The sequence below is a fragment of the Labeo rohita genome, chromosome 11 (assembly GCF_022985175.1).
Source record: "Labeo rohita strain BAU-BD-2019 chromosome 11, IGBB_LRoh.1.0, whole genome shotgun sequence".
NCBI lineage: Eukaryota > Metazoa > Chordata > Actinopteri > Cypriniformes > Cyprinidae > Labeo > Labeo rohita.
This window is the reverse complement of record NC_066879.1, coordinates 1,131,747-1,154,634: the sequence shown is the minus strand read 5'-3', so window position 1 is coordinate 1,154,634 and position 22,888 is coordinate 1,131,747. Positions and strand designations below refer to the sequence as shown.

General features: G+C 35.3%; 2 protein-coding genes across 2 annotated transcripts; one reads left to right on the top strand and one right to left on the bottom strand.

Moving 5' to 3' along the window:
* The first annotated feature begins 424 nt into the window (after positions 1-424).
* Positions 425-5,265, top strand: cdab (cytidine deaminase b). The gene is made up of 4 exons (XM_051122500.1): positions 425-714; positions 2,868-2,979; positions 3,087-3,144; positions 4,950-5,265. The coding sequence occupies exons 1-4, from the start codon at positions 543-545 to the stop codon at positions 5,085-5,087; spliced, it is 480 nt and encodes a 159-aa protein (XP_050978457.1). The 5' UTR covers positions 425-542; the 3' UTR covers positions 5,088-5,265.
* A 541-nt stretch (positions 5,266-5,806) lies between these two features.
* On the bottom strand, positions 5,807-22,641 carry dnajc16l (DnaJ (Hsp40) homolog, subfamily C, member 16 like). The gene is made up of 15 exons (XM_051122485.1): positions 22,512-22,641; positions 18,448-18,646; positions 18,270-18,336; positions 15,686-16,007; positions 15,355-15,539; positions 15,168-15,272; positions 14,932-15,090; positions 10,732-10,862; positions 10,467-10,644; positions 10,202-10,384; positions 10,014-10,090; positions 9,275-9,355; positions 9,088-9,177; positions 8,816-8,986; positions 5,807-6,388 (listed from the first exon to the last, which is right to left on the bottom strand). The coding sequence occupies exons 2-15, from the start codon at positions 18,633-18,635 to the stop codon at positions 5,956-5,958; spliced, it is 2,370 nt and encodes a 789-aa protein (XP_050978442.1). The 5' UTR covers positions 18,636-18,646; positions 22,512-22,641; the 3' UTR covers positions 5,807-5,955.
* Between the last annotated feature and the right edge of the window lie 247 nt (positions 22,642-22,888).

Below are 22,888 nucleotides of genomic sequence, written 5' to 3'. Positions count from 1 at the left end.
AGTACAAATATCTAAACATTCTTGAATCAAGATACTTAACAAAAATAAATATCTGAAGTCATTTTGCTTCTCAAGTTTGTCTTGATTTAAGAAAATTCCAACAAACATAAACGGTCATCTTGATTTAAATCCTTTTTATTCTTTTTTTTTTTTTAATTATTATTTCAAGGCAGAAGATTCTAAAAAAATAAATCTAATATTTTCCCTGCTTACCAGTGCTGTCTGCCTATTTATGTCCAGCTGTCTGTTGTGAGAAGGAAGCGTTTTTTCGTTGTTATTCCGTTGGGAATGTCATTGTATTATAGTGCATTGACCTTTATACCTCATTCTCACTGTCTCTCGGTGTGGCTAAGGGAAAGGTTGCTAAGTCGACTCTGACTGGAAATTACATAACCTTGTAGCATGACAGCATCACACACATCAAACACAGAACGTCAGGGAGGTGGGAGAACTGGGAAAAGGGGATTGGATGCCGGATCTGGAAAAACAGTCACAGACGAGTCTGTTGAGCCACAGAAACACTGAACACACAGCACAGAAACATGGGAGATCAAAAGATGAGACGTGAGCTTATTAACGGGTTGAATGAGCATTTGTCAGGAATGAAAGAGTTGATTCGGAATTCCCTCGAGGCCAGGAAATTCGCATACTGCCCCTACAGCAAGTTTCGAGTCGGGGCAGCACTCCTGACACACGACGGGACGGTTTTCACAGGTGAGGGAACGCCTGACATGTGCTGTAAAAGACTTTAAGTTGTACCAATTTCACAGTCAGTTCCTGGTGCTGGTTGCATAAGAAACATTGACTACTGTCGAGTGTTTGTGAACTCAGAACTGATGAATAATATATGAAGGCTGAACTCTAATGTGTGCTCAATTTGTTGCCACTCTCACAGCAAACATGTAGGCAAATTCACATAAAAGCTTGTTAAACCATTACATGCCAGCAGAAGGAAGACTAATAGCAGCTAACACTTCTGATACATGAATGAGACTTAACACACATGCTTTATGAGTCTTTATTATGCAGCTCTCAAACCTAGCTGGTCAATCTTAACATTCAGCGGTCAGATATTTCCTAATCTTTGCTGCCTTCATTGGCAATGCTGTATGTCAATCCGCTCATCCGGGTCACTGAAACCGGCACTATTTTTATTTCTCTCATATCACACTGCAGACTCGCTCTCTCTTTTCATACAAACACAACTGGTGTCATCTTGCACCTCAGTAGTAAAAACGAGCTTGAATGACTTTCTCTTTATGAGTTTGCTCTTAAAATCTTAAGTGATGTAAATAATATAAGGTTGGTGGAAAAACTTTTTTTTTGATTGTGAGTGAATACCAATTATCTCACGGCAGCACAAAACTTTTGCATTCTCTTGCAGAGAAAATGAAAATATATTTGTGAATATTTTAAAAAAATATCAGTGCTGTCAAATCGATTAATTGCATCCAAATAAAAGTTTCTGTTTACGTGACATATGTGCCTGTGCTGTGTATATTTACATGCATATATAAATATACACACATACATGATTATATTTAAGAAATAAATGTAAAATATATTTATATTTATATATAATATAAATCATACATAAATATGAATACAAATATAAACATAAACAGGACATGCACATATATTATGTAAACATAAACTTTTATTTTGGATTCGATTAATTGCGATGAATCGATTTGGCAGCACTAAAAAAATATACAAAAAATGGCCAAAAATATATTTGCAAAAATGTTTCAAAATATATTTACGTAAATATTTTTTTAATGTCAATACAGTATACTTTTGGCCATTTTTTGTATGTTTTTTAAAAAAAAAATTAAAAATTAAATGTTTAAAATATATGTGTTAATATTTAAAAAATATTTTGCCCTCCATATATTTAAATCCAAGAAAATACATTAACATGTCATATGTCCATGAAATACTTTGAATATTTTAAAATGTATTAAAATAAATTTTCAGTTTCAAAACTGTATTTTATTAAGTTCACTGTTTACAGCGTATATGTAAAATATATTTTGTCTAGAAAAAAATATTTTTTTTGGCCTAAGGAATAATGACTGGCTATCACCTGAACTGAATTTATTAAAATGCACAATATGTAATCTATAAACACTGAAATGGGTATTATAGATTAGACAAAAATGAGATGAAAGATAAAAATTATATTTCAAATGCTTCTGAAACTATTATGAGAGAATGCAAAAATATTGTATTCCTCTGAGAAACTTTGAGATTGCTCTTTGAATCTTCAGTGATGTAAATAATATAAGGTGGGTGGAAAAACAATTTTGTGATTGTGAGCAAATGCCAGGTTTTCAAAATACAAAACTGTATTTCATTGAACTTCACTTATTCAGCATATATTAAAAAACAAACAAACAAAAAAAAACAAAAAAAAAAAACAGCTGATTTATTAAAAATGCACACTATAAAACACTGACCAAAACTGGTAATATGGTATTTAAATGCAATACATAATTCTGTTGGTATGAACAGGCTAATGCTGTGCATATCTACTGATAACACTTTAATCCCATTAAGTAATTCAGTTGATTATTGTTCTTTCAGTTCAGGTGACACAGCCTTGAACTGCAGTGAAACAGCACTTGTTGTTTAATGGCCATAATGTTTGTCACGCCAGTAACACAAGAATGACACGAGAGAGGAGGTTTATGCCATCACAGAAAGTAAATAAAAACTCCTGAACTGACAGGCCCCTTCCAGACCAGCCAATAGACATCTGGCACAAAGCACGAGTACAAGATGTACCTTACATAATATTTGTCATGCGTTCACAGCGTGATGGAACATACTTGGGCATTTAAACTTTTTGTTTTTTTTTACATCAGGCTGCAACGTGGAAAATGCTTGCTTCAATTTGGGAATCTGCGCTGAGAGAACTGCCATCTCTAAAGCTGTATCAGAGGGCTACCGGGATTTCAAAGCTATTGCTATTGCCAGGTATATTTCCCCTGAATTCAGCAGGCCATCTAGTGGCTGAATTTACCACCATAACATTTCTAACCAGTGCCATATTTGGAGATTGTAAGTGTCTTCTGCTCTTTTAGTGATATGTGTGAGCACTTCATTTCCCCCTGTGGTGGCTGCAGGCAATTCATGAGAGAGGCAAGTTTGATTTACCACAGTATTTCACATCAATTAGGTTTCATTAAGTTGACTTGAGAAAGCCAGCTTACTGAAACCCTATTTAAACAACCTTTTCTTCTTCTGAGACTAAATTTTAAAGTGTATCTTCTCCTAGACTTTTAAAGCTATAACCACTAAACTTCAGACTATTCTGACTCAGGTTGCTATATCTTTTCTAACTGATACGACTTATGCTTTTCATATTACCAGTAGAGACCAACAGGGTCCATTACAGTTTCTATTAAAACCAACACAAGTCCCATTATAACCAGTAAAACCATTACACATTTTGTGATGGTGTCTATTTTTTTTTCAGCAGGAAACCACTAAAAAAACTAAAAAAAAAATGTTTTAGCTGGTTTCTAGACAGATTTGTTTCATTCACATTAGTTAGCTATATGTTAAATCATGGTAAAACATGCTAGCACCTTGCTAATCATGCTAAAAAAGGCTAAACATGCTTAAAACATGTTAGCAACTTTTAATCATGCTATAAAACGTTTGGACATATTATTCATGCTATAAACATGTAAATAAGATAATTTCCTCACACTAACATGCTAGCAACATGCTAATCATGCTAATGACATGTTATTAAGATGTTAGCAAAATGCTAATCATGTTAAAAACATGCTAAGAACATGCTTATCATACTAAAAACATGATAATCATGTTAAAAGCATGCTAATCACAGACTAGCAACAGGCTAATCATGTGAGTGACATGCTAGCAACACGCTAATCATCTTAAAAACATGTTAGCAACATGCTTATTATGCTAATGACATGCTATCAACATGTTAATCATGTTAAGAACATGCTAACAACATGCTAATCATGTTAAAAACATGTTAACAACATACTTATTATGCTAATGAGATGCTAGCAACCTGCTAGTCATGTTAAAACATGATAATTATGCTAAAATCATGCTAATGACATGCTAGCAACATGCTAATCATGCTAAAAACATGTTATCAACATACTAATCATGTTAAAAACATGCTACAATCATGTTAAAATCATGCTAGTGACAGGCTAGTAACATGCTAATCATGCTAGTGACATGCTAATAATGCTAAGAACATACTATCAACACACTCATCATGTTAAAACATGTTCGCAGCATGCTTATGCTAATGACATGCTATCAACATGCTAATCATGTTAAAAACATGTCAGAAACATACTTATGCTAATGACATGCTAGCAACCTGCTAATCATGTTAAAAACATGTTATCAACATACTAACCATGCTACAATCATGTTAAAATCATGCTAATGACAGGCTAGTAACATGCTAATCATACTAGTGACATGCTAATAATGCTAAGAACATACTAGCATCACACTAATCATGTTAAAACATGTTAGCATGCTTATGCTAATGACCTGTTAATCATGTTAAAACATGATAATCATGCTAAAATCATGCTAGTGAGAGGCTAGCAACACGCTAATCATGCTAGCAACATGCTAATCATGTTAAAACATGTTAGCAACATGCTTATTATGCTAATGACATGCTAATGAAATGCTAATCATGTTTAAAACATGATAATTATGCTAAAATCTTGCTAATGACATGTTAACAACATGCTAATCATGCTAAGAACATGGCTAAAGCATCCTACATAATGGTAACAAGATGCTGATTCAAATTTCAACAATTAAATTTAAACTTTTCAGAGTTATTTCAAACTTTCAGACAAGGCTTTCTCAAGCCAACTTCAAAGTTTGTCTGCATCTAGTTGAACGTGCTATTTTTGTTTTCACCTTTACAGTTCGGTGCTAACTGGGATGTGTATTTGTCCAAACCTGACGGTTCCTATGTGGAGATGACAGTTGAGGAGCTGCTGCCTGCGTCTTTCGGTCCAGAAGACTTAAAAATGAAGAAAGTGAATATTCGAAACGAGTTCTGAATCGCCACTTATTTATACTTGCTAGTTTTGCTGTGTGGACAGAAAAAGCTCTATGTGTATTAACGGTGCTTAATAATGTGTGTTAAAGAATGTTTATGTAAATGTGTAAATTATATGTTAAGATTCTAATTATTATTTTTGAATAAATACAAAGTCAGTACAGTTAAAGTGAACAAAATATTACATTTATGAATGAAAGAATTCTCAGCAAGTCATCAAAGTGCAAAACATGAAAAAGAAAGTATGGGCTTTGAGGAAAGGCAGCACATGCACAAATCCCAGTAAAATCTAAGTATTTTCTCAAGTCTTCGAAACATGATTTTTCATGCAGCACGGTTTAGTAAATTTGTGGTGTTAGATTTTGCATAAGGAGAGTAGGTTGACTAAACCTTTTCCACACACACACACACACACACACACACACACACTCAAGATGGTTTTTCTAATTTCTATTATGCACGTAGTGACCCTGACTGGAAAAAGGCAGAACAGTAATCCTAATACGAGCTGCTTCTGAAACCGTGGATGAATTTATAAGGGTGGGTCGTACCCGCCACATACCCAGCAGTGTAAAGACACATTTAGCCCTGTCGGAAGCTACACAGAGTGGCTTTATCTGGGTACTGGCATCCATACAGTAATGAAACAAGCATACGAACATAAAAACGGTGTACGTTGCAGATGGAAAGGAGTTTTTGCCCCTAAAGCGCAGTCGGCTGAGCACATGGTGCTCCTAAATAAAGAAAACTCTACTCATCACCAGTGCGTTTTACAGAATAACTTAATATGTTTTAAAGTAAGGATCGAAACGATCTTTCACGTCACTACAGCACGCCTCCAGCAATGGGCCCGAGGACAAAGGTGAGTCTTATTTCTGCGGCGTTATGGTGTCCAGACCGGGCCAGGACGAAACGTAGTGCCGCGGCAGAGTTCCCTCCATAAGCCTCTCCATCCACAGACCCAGTCGGTCCAGTTTGTGGTGGATCTCCAGAGTGGTGGCCTTCTGTCTGGAACTTGACCGGGACCTCGAGGCTTTGCTCGCCGCATCCTCGTCGGACCACCTACTACATTCGGCTTCCTCCCCTGTGAAGACGGGTCTGAATATGCAGAAGTACTTCTTGTGGCCGTTGAGCGCCAGGACGTGGCCTGTGTAGTCTGATTTGTTGGAGGTGGACTCCTCCTCTTCTTCCTCTTCATCCAAGCAGTCTGACGGTCTGGCGTCAGGTGCTGCCTCCATGAGGGAATCCATCCATTGGCTGTGCTTGTCCACATTTAAAAACGAGTAGTGAAGAGTCTGAGACCTGCGGAGGAAGTAGGGATAGTTTCCTTTGGATTTGTTTGTAGCAAGATTTAAGTTTAGAGCTGGTGATCAATACAGCTTCTGGAGATCTACTTCCTTTCAGCGTTTGATTCCATGTAATGTAACGCTACTTTAGGAACAAAAGTGGAAGAGAGAGAATTCCAGGTTGAGTTGAACTGTAATTCTGCAACTTTTTACTTGTAAATGACCTCTGGAACGTTACTTGTGTTCTAATATCTGAGCGAGAAGTGACATCATATTCAAATAACGTTATAACAAATAAAGTGCTCTATTTCGTGCACTAATTTTGTACTTAATAAACTAAAAATTATTTAAGTTAATCTAATGAACATCTAAGTGTACTCAACTGTGTTATTCTGTGACACCATGAATATGAAATAAAATGTGCTTTTAACACCATCTCTGTATAAAATAAAGGTATTCAGCCACCTTTTATACACTTTTAAATATACTCATCAAACATATAAAATATACTTATAAATTATTTCAAACATAATAATAATAATAATAATAATAATAATAATAATAATATGTAATAAATATATACACAATGTATTTATAATGTATTGCCCACATATTTATACATTAAATAATTTCAATTGTATTGTAACTATGTTATATGACATACTTCACTACATGTTAATGGTGTCTTTAAATAGTACAATCAAGTGCACTGTTAGTGTGTCATTATTAGCATTTTTTTCACTTGAAACTATATTAAATATAGCACTTTAACTACTTTATGCTTAAAGTATACTTCTTCAGTCATTCAAATATCTGTTTTTTAATGTGAATAGATGTAAAAGAAAAAAAATTATATATATATGTAGAAGAGTGTCCTGTTGTACTGCAAAAGCAAAGCACACTTTTATGTAACATGCTTATGGGTAACCTACTTTTCTATATGAATCCATAATCCAATCAAGTGCTATTAGTGTGCATTTATAGAAGCCTAAGCACAGTGAACCTCTAGGGTTTTACTTGTAATTAATACATATCTACTCTATTTTTCATATAAATCAATTCAAATAGAACTTAGTGATAGTATATGTAAAAATCCACTCAAATGTGACCCTGGACCACAGAACCAGTCATGTGTCAATTTTTCAAAATTCAGATTTATACATCATCTGAAACCTTAATAAATAAGTTTTCCATTGATGTATGGAACTATCTGAAAATCTGGAATCTGAGGGTGCTAAAAAAATTTAAAATTTAGAGAAAAATCACATTTAAAGTTGTCCAAATGAAGTTATTAGAAATGCACATTACTAATTAAAAATTAAGTAATGCTCTTACAAAACACTTCTGTATATTTGGTTTACTTTATCTGACTACACCTAAAAGCAATTTAAGTGTTAGTGCTAATTAGTGCATCTATATTAAGTGTACTTAAGTACTACAGTTGGGAAAATGTACTAGTACATTAGTAATGTATTTTTAATGAAATCAAATTCATTTAAATTTAGGATTACTATATAATCTTAGTCTACAAAGACTGAAGTAATTTTGAAAGCATTCAAAGCACACTTTTAAGAAATACACTAATAAAGCTTTTCTGTTTATTTTGTGGTAGTACACTATTTTAATGCACTAAAATGTATTATAGTATTAGTGATATTTAGTATACTTTGTCAAGAGCACTAAAATGCTACTTAAGTAAAAATATACTTTTAATTAATGTATTTAAAGTGCATAACTGTACGTTCACAAAAAAAGAACGTACTGCAAATGAACTTGCTTGTATTTAAGTATTTTTTAATGCAATCAAGTACACTTTATTTTTACCTGGGTTGAATTTCTAAGTCTGAGTGAAAATATTGATGTGTGAAAGGAAAGCAGAAAAATTAAAAGACTACTGAGACTCCTGCAAAACATAAATATGTAAAAATTAAGTAAAATTTAAATTTATTTAGTTTTAAAGGCACATAACGTTATCTGTGTTATTTGTCTAATCAGCACAAAAAAATATACTTGTTACACACGAAGGTGCATTGCAAGGACTTAAGGTTTATGTAAGTAATGTACCTTTTAAATGCGCACATGTTGACCAATTAGAAGTCTGGAAAAAAGGGTCAGACTGTGCTTTTTTGAAATCCAAATGATTAGAAATTATTTGAACACAGGCTGCATTATTTAAAAGCACAGGAAGCGCAAGCAGATCCTTGAAAACCATTGGTGCCAATGTTCTCTAGGATCTACTGAGACTCGGAATGTTGTTGGAAAAGCAGCTATCGCAGATTTGGAATATGCCTATGTAGTAACTTTGACTTGATAAAGGCTAGCATTGTTTTCCAGGTGTGCTAAGCATCAAATGGCATTCAGAGTTCACAGCATAAACTCTGTAAGAAAGTTGATCTCCAGAAACAAGTTTTAGCATTCTCTCAAACACACAAACATGCCTCACCCTGAGAACGAATATACTTCTTTGGCAAACTTCCTGAGCAGCACTTGCTTAGAAGCATCAGTGAGGATCAGCACAACGTTGATGTGACCAGGCTTTAACCTGACTAGGTTACTCATGTAGGTGATGTCCGTCAGCTCCGTCACCTCCACGAAATTCTTCTTAGGCGGACGACTGCAACAGGAAAATCTCTTAGCGATTCAGTTCAGTTGATCTGAAAATCTCTTTTTGATTTGCAGTGATTATATCTTAATCTCAAGCAAGTGGTGTCTCACCTCGAAGTGCTCTCTTGTCCTGGAGAGCTCTCTGCTGTCTTTGGTGAATCAGTGGCCTTTTGTTTGGCTGGTTTGTCTTCCCCAGCGTCACTGTTCATCCAAAAAAAAATTAAATATGCAACTCTCCTTACAAAACCACTGTGATTATATATATATATATATATATATATATAAAAATCTGTCCTACCTGAAGGCCTGAATGATTACAGTCCCAAACAGGATGAAAAGAGCTGAGAAGATCAGAGACAGGACAGGCATCATCTCACGCCTGAGGGAAGCACAACATGACATAAAAAGGTGATCTTAAGTTTCTCACATAAAAAAAAAAATAATAATAATAATAATTACAGGGCTGCAACAGCTGATTTTTATTTAGTTGGGTCTATTATTATTTTTTGCCATTTCTATTTAGGTTTTACACTGTTTAAGTTCATCTTAAAGTCTTTATAGTCTATTGCAGGTTATTTTAATGATAGTTTTCATGCGGAAAAATGCTTTTTAGTACATGCTGTAATCTTTACCTACAAAATGTTTAGAGTCAAGAAATTCTCTAAACCTTTTAGTTAGTGAGCGATTCAAAATGACTTCGGATGAGATGTCTTTGATTTGTTTTAACATGAAAATCATGCAGTTCCAGTTTCATTTAAATCGAATTAAATCTAATTCTATTTTTTCAGGATTTATTGCAGGTTTCGGGCCAATTCTTGATCCATTTTGTGGGTCTTGTGCAAGAACAGTTCAACACAGGAACCGGTTAATTTTAGACTGGTTATAGTCAAGTAAACAACTCATTACTTTGTTTATTTCTCAAATCTGTGGAAGCACATGGCGATTGTGCTCTGGCTTCAATACACAAACCATTCTGGTGGAAAGAGAGCTAAGAGACTGCATTCAAACAAGACGATGAACTGTTCGGTTGTGCTCACCAATTAGAGTAGAGAAGATCAAAGTAAAACTGAGCGAGGTAATCATATGCAGTGTTCATCCACTGAATCAGAAACATCTGGAATAAAAAAAGAAAAAAGTTAATACTGTGTTAATTATATCTCTCATTATCACTTCTAATGATTAGATCTTCCTGACATCAATCTTGAGGTTCAGAGTTATGACCTACAGAGGCAAACTCATTGTTGAGTTCAGGCAGCATGGCATCGTGGGTAAGGTAGGAGGGGTCTCTTTGCAGAATCTCAAGCTGCTCATGGAGGCGGTGCTTATCATCGTCACTCCCGTTCCATCCACCCGTCACTGTCCGATACAACACCCGTCCTGTAGCGCTGCGTCTCTCCAGGAGAATCACCTGAAGTCATACGCACAAAATCTAGAAATTCATACGACGTCAAACAAAGTGACTAAACGGCGTGTGCGTTTCAGTCTCTGACCTGTGGAGGGGTTGTGTCGTCCTTTTTGAGCAGGGTGTCACAGAGAGGCTGCTGCTGTCTCTGATAAACATAAGCAAACCTAAGAACTTCTTTAGTATTAGAGGAAGCAAAGTCAAAGAAGGCCTCATTCACAGACACAAACTGCTCCCCTTCACCGGTAACGAGAAGAACGCAGTACCTGTCAATCAGAAAGACAGGAAGATGATGATGTTTCCTCAGAGATGTAAGTCCACCCAATGCTATAACTAGAGGTGAGATTTCTTACTTCCTCCGACGGTGGAACTGTTTAACCGGACACAGCTCGTCGAAGAGTTTCTGATTCACCAGCCGCGGCACCAGGAGAAAACGATTATTGGACACAAACTCATCAAGTATCTGCTTTTTCATCCCTCTTGCCTAAGGAAGAAAATAAAAAAGAACTGATTTAGCAAAAACAAAACTGCTATACAGTTTGAGGGAAAAAATTGCAATTGGATGTAGTGTTGCACGATATACCGGTACTAAAAATGTATCGCGATACCCTGCTTTAAAAAAAACGGTACTTTAAGAAAGCATTTTGATAAGAGCCGTCTCAACACTGTTTATTTAGGGTCCTATGATAAAAGCAAAGTGGAAAACATGGACGAAATTGTGGGATCCAGTCATAAAAACTGAATTTATTTTACAACAAGGAATGTTATGGATTTTGCCTATTTAAACACGAATCTTGGACGTTCTGCGTGTTTCTGTATAAATGAATGGATGCACAGTTTACTACACACATACTGAAGCGTGTGTGACACTTGCAGTGTTTTTAGCTTCAATATACGAGTACATGAATACTTAATCTCTAGAACTGCTGTGAGAATCAGTTCATGAGCATTTTACCATTACTTTTGAGAAAAAAAACATTGTCGTATCATAAACAAACAGAAACATAAAGGCAGCCAGTTGTCAAAATAAAGGTTTGGCTTAATTTGACAAAAATATTACTTAACAATATTACTTACTAAACAATATTTAAGGAATTATTTACCAGAATTTATTTACAAGAAAATCGTAAATACACAAGACAGTATTTCTAAAAAAAAAAAAAAAATATAATAATTCTTTATAAAATCTAATTAATTTTATAAATTAATTATACGTTTTTATTATTAACATTTAATGAAACTACTAAAATGGAATGCAGAAAATAGAAAACAGATTCACAGAATTTGATCAAAATAAAACTGAATTTAAGAAAAATAATAAATCGTATTTTATAGGGCCTTAAAATGTAATTTTTGTTAAACTTTTATGAAATTGCTGTTAAAACTTGTACATTTTTATGATTTCAATTATTTAGACATGCTTTTTGATTAATATTTTTTAAATTTAACCATTTGAAAAATTAAAAACTGGAAAAATTTTAGAGAAAGTTATATCTGTTCAACTGTGCTCATTCTTGCAAAAAATGATATCTATGAAGAATTTCAGTCAGGTTTCAGGCCCCATCACAGCACAGAAACTGCACTTGTTAAAATCACTAATGACTTGCTTCTTGCGTCAGACCAAGGCTGCATCTCACTGCTAGTTTTACTTGATCTTAGTGCTGCGTTCGACACTATAGATCATGACATACTAATAGATCGACTACAAAATTATGCAGGTATCCAAGGGCAGGCTTTAAAATGGTTTAGATCCTACCTGTCTGATCGCTACCACTTTGTTTATTTAAATGGGGAGTCATCTCAGTTATCACCAGTAAAGTATGGAGTGCCACAAGGATCTGTTCTAGGTCCTCTACTATTTTCAATATACATGCTGCCCCTTCGTAATATTATTAGAAAACACGGGATTAGTTTCCATTGTTATGCTGATGATACTCAACTATATATCTCAACAAGACCAGATGACACTTCTGAATTATCAAAGTTAACAGAGTGCGTTAAAAATGTAAAAGATTGGATGACCAACAATTTTCTGCTATTAAATTCAGATAAGACAGAGATATTACTTATTGGACCTAAAAACAATACACAGAATCTTTTGACTTACAATTTACAACTAGACGGATGTACTGTTACTTCCACTACAGTCAAAAGTCTGGGTGTTATATTAGACAGCAACTTGTCTTTTGAAAATCATATTTCTCATGTTACAAAAACAGCATTCTTCCATCTTAGAAACATTGCCAAGCTGCGAAACATGTGACCTGTTTCTGATGCAGAAAAGCTAGTTCACGCATTCATGACCTCTAGACTGGACTATTGTAATGCACTACTAGGTGTTTGTCCTGCATCTTCAATAAACAAGCTACAGATAGTCCAAAATGCAGCTGCTAGAGTCCTTACCAGGTCAAGAAAATATGATCATATTACCCCAATTTTAAAGTCTCTGCACTGGCTACCTATTAGGTTCCGCATCAGCTACAAAATAGCACTTCTTACCTATAAGGCACTTAACGGTTTAGCTCCTGCGTACCTAACTAGTCTTCTACCACGCTACAATCCATCACGCTCACTAAAGTCACAAAACTCTGGACTGTTGATAGTTCCTAGGATAGCAAAGTCCACTAAAGGAGGTAGAGCTTTTTCACATTTGGCTCCCAAACTCTGGAACAGCCTTCCTGATAACGTTCGGGGTTCAGACACACTCTCTCTGTTTAAATCTAGATTAAAGACTCATCTTTTTAGCCAAGCATTCAAATAATGCATCTCATAAACTTTTTCTGCAGCTATATCTGATCAAATGTTCATTATCAATCTTTTAGCTCTGGTTAACAAACCTTCCTTTTCTTAGTTTGAACAGCAGCTACGCTAATTATGTTCCTATTTGTTCTCTGTTTTTGCCGTGGGATTGACATCCCGTGGTATCTAGGAATTCACAAGCTCCAGTCTGGATCCAGAACACTTAAGAAAAGATGATGCCAACCCCACAGAGGACTTCAGATGATGCCAACCCTGAAAACATACAGCACTACCGAATTCTGCTACTAATTTATAGTGTTACAGTGTTACGTCATTAATTGATCTTTACCACACATCTCTACCATATGTACATCAAGCTACTACTACATATATTGCAAAAATGTCAATTTGGTGTAAAGCTGCTTTGCAACAATATGTATCGTGAAAAGCGCTATACAAATAAATTTGAATTGAATTGAATTGAAAAACGGAATCCAGAAAAATTAAAATGAAATTTAGGAATAAAACAAATTTCATATGGCCCTATTTATTTCATGTGTGTCTTGGTTTTGTTGTATTTGTCCTTTAGTTTGTTACTTGCATCTGTTCTTACTAGGGATGTCACAATACTCAATATAATATAGAACCGTTCGGTACGACCTCGACGGTTCAATACGCGCTTGTGTATTGCGGTTTTTCGGTTCTGCATTTAAACTTCCTTGTTTTATTTCTCTCGGAATTTGCTGTGTGTGCGCCCGTGATTTCACATGCTGAAATGAGGAAACGCTTCCCTGCTTATATTTGAAAAAGCAACACACGCAGAGCATCTTCTATTCTAATGACATGCAATGATAAGCCTTTCTAAACCTGTTGTCCAACAAAAGTTATAAAAAACATTATGACTTGTTTTTAATTCACAACATCAGTCGAGTGTTTGCAATAACTTCCTTGTGTGATCTGATGTGGATTCTTAGCAGACAATAAATTCTATACTCATATTCAATGTATGTCGATTAGCAATGGCTTATGAAAATACACAAGATGGCCTGAAGAACACAGATAAACCATTTATTATTGCAGACGCGTGTTTATTGTCCTTACATTTCGTCATTCAAAAGTTTAACGTTATATCTTGTTTTTACTCAGTTACAGTAATAGCGATGCTTTTATCCAAATTAGAGAAGCTGGAACAGAACATCATCAGTGACACTTCTTTGACGCATATGTGGGTTTTCTGCATGAGGGCGCCCTCTGGCATCCAGTATAAATGAAACCCATTCTATTTTGCGTACAAATAGAAAAAATAATACCTCTCTCAAAAGAAAAATTAAGCAGACATATACTATACCACGCTTTTTCGAGTGTACAGAGGTTTATGGCAGTATTTTGTTCATTTGTTCCAAAAAAAAACCCCACACTGAAGTGGCAAGATATCAGAACCGAACCGAACCGAAAACCGTGGTTAAAAACAGAGGTACGTATTGAACCGTGGACTAACTGTATTGTTACATCCCTAGTTCTTATTATTAATAACAAAGATAAAATAACAAAAATTGACTATATCATGATATAAATTGTTACTGTGAAATAAAATGACTATATCATGAAATAGATTTGGCTTTATCCCTTTAGCTCTTATCAAAGTTGCAAAGATCTCTGCATACCTGTAGGCTCAGTAGTTGCTCACCATGGTCATGCACTGGCATGTGATTATTATTATTTTATTATTTTTTCAAAGGAGGATGACATTTCAGTCAGGTGTCGTATCGTATAGTCAAAATTTTGGTTTTAGTGAATGGAGAGCTGGGCCTCACCTGTATAACGTCAGCTGGTTTGTCTGTGTTCTCTTTGAACAGGAGCATTGTGGGAGCGTACGTGTTGATGTTGAACCTCTGCACGACTTCGGAGGTCTCAGTCAGGCCCATGTCCACATAGCCGAACCTCACATAGTCTTTATAGGCAAACGCGGTGAGCTGCGCACAAGAGATTCAGTGTCAAGAACAGATTTAAATGGCATACTGTTTAAACAGTTCATATAATAAACACTCACCTTATACAAAAGAGGGATATTAGATGCTACATCAAACATTAGCACTCTTGGCTTATTCTCCTCATGCCAACTGTTCAAATACTCGAGGTAGCTGCTATCCGTCACCTAAAAGAAGAAAATAAAAGTTAAATCTTCACCTAAAAGTGGCACAGTATTTTTTTTCCTGGAGAACAAAGCACAATCCTACCTTCTCAACCAGCTTCTGAGGCAGAAGGCTTTCCACAAACTGCCTCAAGTGTTCCCTGACCACCGCGTAGTGGAAGAACGTGACTTTGCCATTGATTAAACCGAGTATGGAAGGTGTGCGGTGGGCACCGAGATGATTAGCCAGCTGTCTCTCATATCCGATGTCCACCACTCCAATACCAATCCCTAAAAAACAAACCAACAGGATATATTCTGAGCACATTATATGATTTAGTTGATAACACTGCCATCTGCTATGGACTATTAGGCTATTTTCCCCAATATTTGTGCACTATTCCTATGTATTGAGGGTGATAATCCTGAAAACCTACCCAGTGGCTCCAGCTCTAGCACAGTGTCCTTCCATATGGGCTCAATATGGATGCAGGTGAAGCACCACTCTGACGTGATCTTGATCAGGTAAGGCCTCTTGAAACTATCCGGCAGCACCTCGTTCATGTATTGGTTGTAGTGAAGGAGGTGCTTGCTGTCGGTGAAATCGCGACTCGTCCGAGGGAAGTGAAAGAAAGATTCATCGAAGTAGAAGCTGTCATGATAATGTCTGAAGCCCTGCGGAGCTCGAGCAAAGTTCTGATTCTCGTCCATTTGACCAAAACGGTCATAGTTTGCCCTTCTCTCCTCATTGGACAGAATCTATGGCAAGTAAATCACACACAATTCAATATGCATGCTTATTATCGAAGACGTATTCAAATGTTTAAATGCATCTTACACTAATTACTTTAAGGATAAGTATACAAATTATTAACCAGCTTTGTACAGTTACAATATCAGTAGACAGAGTAAACAAATGATGTGCACTCTTTCTCTATGTTAACTGCACACAGATATCCCTGCTTATTTTTCAGCAAAAGTCCACTGGACGATACTAAACGTATCATTTTTCAGCATCTGGCAGAATTATGACAGCTCCAAGGCTTCAAACTTGCTACAGAAGAAAAATGCATTACAGATACTGAAATATTTGGCAAAAGGGAATGCCACTAATTTATGTTGTTGGTTTATTGCATGTAAACCTTTAAACAGGTCTTTATAATGAGCAGATATTTATAATCAGCAACTGTATGTGTAAATGCACATTTTTAGGAAAATATTATTGATTTACCAAACTTATGCAATAAAAAAAAAACTTGCATGCTATATATTTTAGATAAATACCGCATATATCTTTTGGATGAAATAAAAATAAATAGTTACTATAGTGTTATAACACAATATATTTGCTATATAAAATATATGTACAAATAAGTATCTATTTTATTTCATTTTACATTAATAATTCATTGCATGTGAGTGACTATACACTTTATTTTTGCCATTTTAGCATTTTGCACAGATAAATGTACTCACATTCAAATTAAAATAACTTAAAATTACTATAATTACATAAAACTTACTATAATTACTTATTATTATCATGTTAAAAACAGCTGAGTAGAATTTTTTTCAGGTTTCTTTGATAAATAGAAAGTTCAGAAGAACAGCATTTATCGGAATTTTTTAACATTATAAATGTCTGTATCATCACTTTTGATCAATTTCATCTTTGCTAAACAAAAGTATTAATTTATATTAAAGGGGTCATCGGATGCTAAGTTCACTTTTTCATGCTGTTTGAACATTAATGAGTGTTGGCAGTGTATGTACAAATCTACCCTATAATGATAAAAATCCATGCAGCAGTTTTTAATTAATCTGTAAAAATAATATCCCCTTTTTCAAATCGAGCCGTTCTCAGATGCCTGTCGTTGTGGCGTCACATGACAGAGGCCACTCCCACAATAGTTGATTGACATGAGCGATTTACCTTGATTCAGCTGTGACAGTCAGACCTCTTTGTTTTGATGCTGGAGCAGGGATGTAAGTTAGACAAGAATATCTCCGATTGAGCGATTGAGGTGTTGTGTTGCTGGATGTAATAATGAACATAGTGGTCGTCATTTACTCCCGACATCTGAGCCGCTGAAGATGCAGTGGATTACGTTTGTTTGTGAAGGGAATGCGCCTCCCGATCTACATATATCCGTCTATGTTCACGCAAATCATTCCTGATCCAGCTTCACTTACAGCAGACGTGAGTATAAGGGGTTTTTTATGAAACTTTGCGATCGCCTTTCCTAATAACGTGATAGTTAGGAAGTTTAGCGGCTAAATGCGGCTAATGTAAACAACACCATCTTTTCCACAGAGAGAAGAGAGGGGCGGGGTGAGCAGAGCTCATTTGCATTTAAAGGAACAACCCCTTAGAATGAGATGATTTTTGCAGAGCTCATTTTGACAAGGTAAAAAGGGTGTTGTTTTACAAAACCATTGAGAATTTTTAATCAAAGTATATTAGAGACTTTTCATTAAGACCCTAAAGAATCATATCAACTTGTGCAAAATGGGCATCCGATGACCCCTTTAAAATCATACTGATTCCAAGCTTTTGAATAGTATAGTGTATAATGTAACAAAAGCTTTTTATTTTAGATAAATGCTGACCTTTGCATCTTTCTATTCATCAAAGAATCCTGGAAAAAAAATTTACTCAACTGTTTTAAATACTGATAATAATAATATAAAATCATGAGCAGCAAATCAGTCTATTAGAATGATTTCTGAAGGATCATGTGACACTGAAGACTGGAGTAATGATGCTGAAAATTCAGCTGCGCATCACAGCAATCAATTACATTTTAACATAATCAAATAGAAAGCAGCTATTTTAAATAGGAAAACTATCTCACAATATTACTGTTTTTGCTGTATTTTGGATCAAATAAATAGCTCAGTGAGTAGAAGAGAATTCTTTAAAAAAACATTAAAAATCATACTGTTTAAAAACTTTTGACTAAGGTCTAAAGTAAGGTTCTTACTTTATTTTAATTACTATACAAAATGCAACCATTCTACCTCATATGATTTAGTGATCTTGATAAACATGTCCTCTGCCCCTGGACTTTTGTTCTTGTCTGGATGCCTATGGATAAAGAGTGAAAACAAAATGTTATCATCATGAGACACGATCGCACTATATAATGTGTCAGAGAGAAGAAAGCTGACCCAGCGTTTTCTGTCATTCATCACTCACCATTCTCTTGCGAGCCTCTTGTAGACTTTCTTGATTTCAGCCTGGCTGGCATGTCTGGACACTCCCAGAACTTTGTAGGGATCAAACTCAGGCGCAGATGCCAGTGAATCTCCAAACAGAGCCACGAGAAGAATCGCCCAAACGCAGCAGGTCACAAACACACTCCAGCCTCCCATCTTGTGGTACATGAACTGACAGGCTAGACAAATAGAAGAGACTGGGGCTAGTTGTCACATATTTTACAACAGTACGTTCCTCAGGGTATGCGTACATCTTTACAGACACAATTCTTAGACACATACATAAAAATAAAATCATACAGTACAATAGTAGGGCATGTTGTCACACTATATGGGGTAAGTTGTCACAACAGAACATCCTATTTCGACTAAATTTAAAAATTAAAACACTTCTAAAACATATCAAACTATATTTTTTTGGTAGTCAGTCTATCAAAAAACATTATTCACACCCTGAACGCTAGTCAGTGTTGGGAAGGTTACTTTGGAAATGTAATCGATTGCAGATTACAAGTTACTTGATTTAAAATGTAATAAGTAGTGTAACTTTTCAATTACTCTATTAAAATAATGTTATTACTTTTAATTACTTTTTGATTACTTTTCTAAATTTCTAATATTTTCAACTGTTAATGATTGTGAAACATTTAAACCAGGCAGAGTGAACCTTACAGTAGCGTTCAACACTGATTACTGTCAGAGTCTCAAAATCCTTCATCACTTGAATTAGATTATAATAAGTAAGGGATAACATACATTTTTATTTTGCGATAACAACTGGCCGAATGTACATTATCCCACTTATTACACAGCTGCTTGATAGATTATTTAGATGTTTCGTATCAAAATTATTAGACACGAAACACTGATCTGAGTTGAAATATTTGAACGCAAAGCTTCCATGAAGAAATCAGTTGCCAGCAAACGGCAAGTTCAAACTAGACATTTTAGGGACACAGTGCAGTCATACCAGTTTTCTTACACAACATTTCACCGCATAAATAATTAAGTAATAGTACTAGTTTGATAGTTATCTTATAATCCATTACAGTGTACAAAAAAAAAAAAAAAAAAAAATCAACAAAAAAAAGACAGCAGCTGCGTTTGTATGAAGCAAAAGAGCGAGTCCACGATACCAGGATGACAGAATTAAGAAATTGTCCGCATAATATTGAATTAAGCTTTAATATTTTATTAGCTAACCAAACTCAAAAGCTTGGAATTTCATGACTGATCAATCAGAATCAAGCATTCCACGGAGCCGTGTAATCATTTAACTTAAAGCACAGCCACCATAAATTTTTTACATATTTTTTGGGACTTTTTATGCCTTTTATTGTGATAGGATTGCAGAGAGATGACAGGAAAGAGCTGGGAGGAGAGATGGGAGCGAGATCGGCAAAGGGCCTCAAGATGGGAATCGAACTCAGGTCACCGTGAGCACAGCTGCACTATATGTCGGCACACTAACCACGAGGCTATTGGAATCATAACAAGAAATAGTGTAATAGCTACGATACAGGGTTTGAAATCAAATGTTTGCATAGTTATGACAGAAAACACTAACATCTAACAATGCCCTGGAAAAAACAATCTTAAAAAATAAAGTTTATGCATAAACCCAAATAGGAAATAAAACAGTTATCAAATAAGCATGTGTCCTAAACTCCTGAAACATTGGTGTCTCATTTTAGAGTAATCAGTGCAATTTAAAATAAGTCAATAAAATCTGTAAGTGGGTGTGGGTGTGTGAAATAAATTTATATGTAACCCCCTTTGTAATCATTGGCATTTTTCAAAAGTAACTGATTTAATTACATATTTTTTCTCAGTAACTGTAACTAATTACAATTACATTTATTTTGTAATTAAATTACGTAATTCCGTTACATGTAACTAGTTACTCCCCAACACTGACGCTAGTATTATGTTAACTGCACACAGATATCCCTGTTTATTTTTCAGCAAAAGTCACCGAACGATACTAAACGTGTCATTTTTTATGGGATTATTTTTGTGCCAATAAGAATGAACGTAACTTTGTAAAACTGAACATAACTTTCCAAGAAACGATCAAAAATATGCCACTGCAAAAGAAGAAAAACACAATGAAAATTAAAAAATGAACTCAGTCGCACGAATTTAACATGCTCTTCAAATATGCTTCATTCTTTGTTAATGATTTTCAAAGAATCGTTTTCGCGAATCATGGATTCTGAATGCGTTGCCACAGCTTTCGCTTACGCTTCGCAAATTTTCGTTTGCTGTTTTGGCACAAACCTCTCGTGGGGGCGGGCTTAACAGCGATCTACTCTGATTGGCTAATGAGCTTTTGATGGACAGTTGCTCTCTGACCTGGAATCACAGACGGTGACGTCAGTGGTGCACATATTGCGGTGTGCAATACGTCGTGCTTTGTTTATATTAAGTATTAATGTTATTAGTATTTCACCTACGGTCGTCTCTTAGTTTCTAAAGATGAGCTCCCAGGAGAGACACGGAGCGGCATCATCTTCCACCTCAGCTTGTCCCTCAGGGCAGCTTGAAGTAAGTTCGTGTTGCTAAAGTAACGTTAATCAATAACATCGATAAAAGTTTTATTCATGTACAGTGTGCAACAGTTCTGATAGTTTCTATAAACAAAGCACGACGTATTGCACACCGCAACAACTTTCCAATATGCGCACCACTGACGTCACCGTCTGTGATTCCAGGTCAGAGAGCAACTGTCCATCAAAAGCTCATTAGCCAATCAGAGTAGATCGCTGTTAAGCCCGCCCCCACGAGAGGTTTGTGCCAAAACAACAAACGAAAATTTGCGAAGCGTAAGCGAAAGCTGTGGCAACGCATTCAGAATCCATGATTCGCGAAAACGATTCTTTGAAAATCATTAACAAAGAATGAAGCATATTTGAAGAGCATGTTAATTTCGTGTGACTGAGTTCATTTTTTCATTTTCATTGTGTTTTTCTTCTTTTGCAGTGGCATATTTTTGATCGTTTCTTGGAAAGTTACGTTCAGTTTTATAAAGTTACGTTCGTTCTTATTGGCACAAAAATAATCCCATAATTTTTCAGAATCTGGCAGAATTATGACAGCTCCAAGGCTTCGAACTTGCTCTTTTTTATATATTATTTAAATTTACATTAGAAAAATGCATTACAGATACTGAAATATTTGGCAAAAGGGAATGGCACTAATTTATGTTGTTGGTTTATTGCATGTAAACCTTTAAACAGGTCTTTATAATGAGCAGATATTTATAATCAGCAACTGTATGTGTAAATGCACATTTTTAGGAAAATATTATTGATTTACCAAACTTATGCAATAACAAAAAAACTTGCATGGTATAGATTTTAGATAAATACAGCATATATCTTTTGGATGAAATAAAAATAAATGGTTACTATAGCGTTATAACACAATATATTCGCTATATGTACAAATAAGTATCTATTTTATTTCATTTTACATTAATAATTCATTGCATGTGAATGACTATACGCTTTATTTTTGCCATTTTAGCATTTTGCACAGATAAATGTACTCACATTCAAATTAAAATAACTTAAAATTACTATAATTACATAAAATTTACTATAATTACTTATTATTATAGTTTCTCAGTAACTGTAACTAATTACATTTATTTTGTAATTAAATTACGTAATTCTGTTACATGTAACTAGTTACTCCCCAACACTGACGCTAGTGTTACAATTCATTTCATCTAAAGCGTTTCTATGGGAACCAGCACCGAAGCGATCAATGCAAGCAAATCAGCATCAGATCCGCTGCACGTGTGATCGTATGATCAGTGCAGTTCAAAAGCACAACACAGCGACTATTTACATTGGACAAAAGCGCTGTCAGCGTCTGATAACACAGATGTGCTGAGAAAACAGTGTCCGATTGAATGATTTCAACACCCGTGAGGAGCAGCGGCAGCTGAACGCCCTACAGAGGATCGACGCTTTAACGCAACCGCAGCGTTCACGCAAACACGACATCAAACACACGAGTCCAGGACGAATGTAATACCTCAGCGCGACTCTGGCTGTAATCGTATATATCCACAATTTAGCAGCAATCCATGTTCTCCCGATGGTAATGGGTGGACCGTTTCCCCGGCCTTCACCTGCTCGCTACTTCCGGTGGAGAGGGATTGTGGAGAAACACTTTCTATAATAAAAGTCCGATTGTTACTATAATATTTCATTATGGATTTCTTTTTTATTTTAGAGGTCGGTTTGTTTGCTTTAGAAAGGGAGAGGGATGAACCAAATTAAGTATCTTAACAAAATAAATTATCTTTATGGTGGACGCACATTTATCTTTCTGGAAAAGATAAAGATGGTGTATGAACGTACGGTGTATGATTTACGTGTTTAAGCATTATAACACGAGCAATAATCATG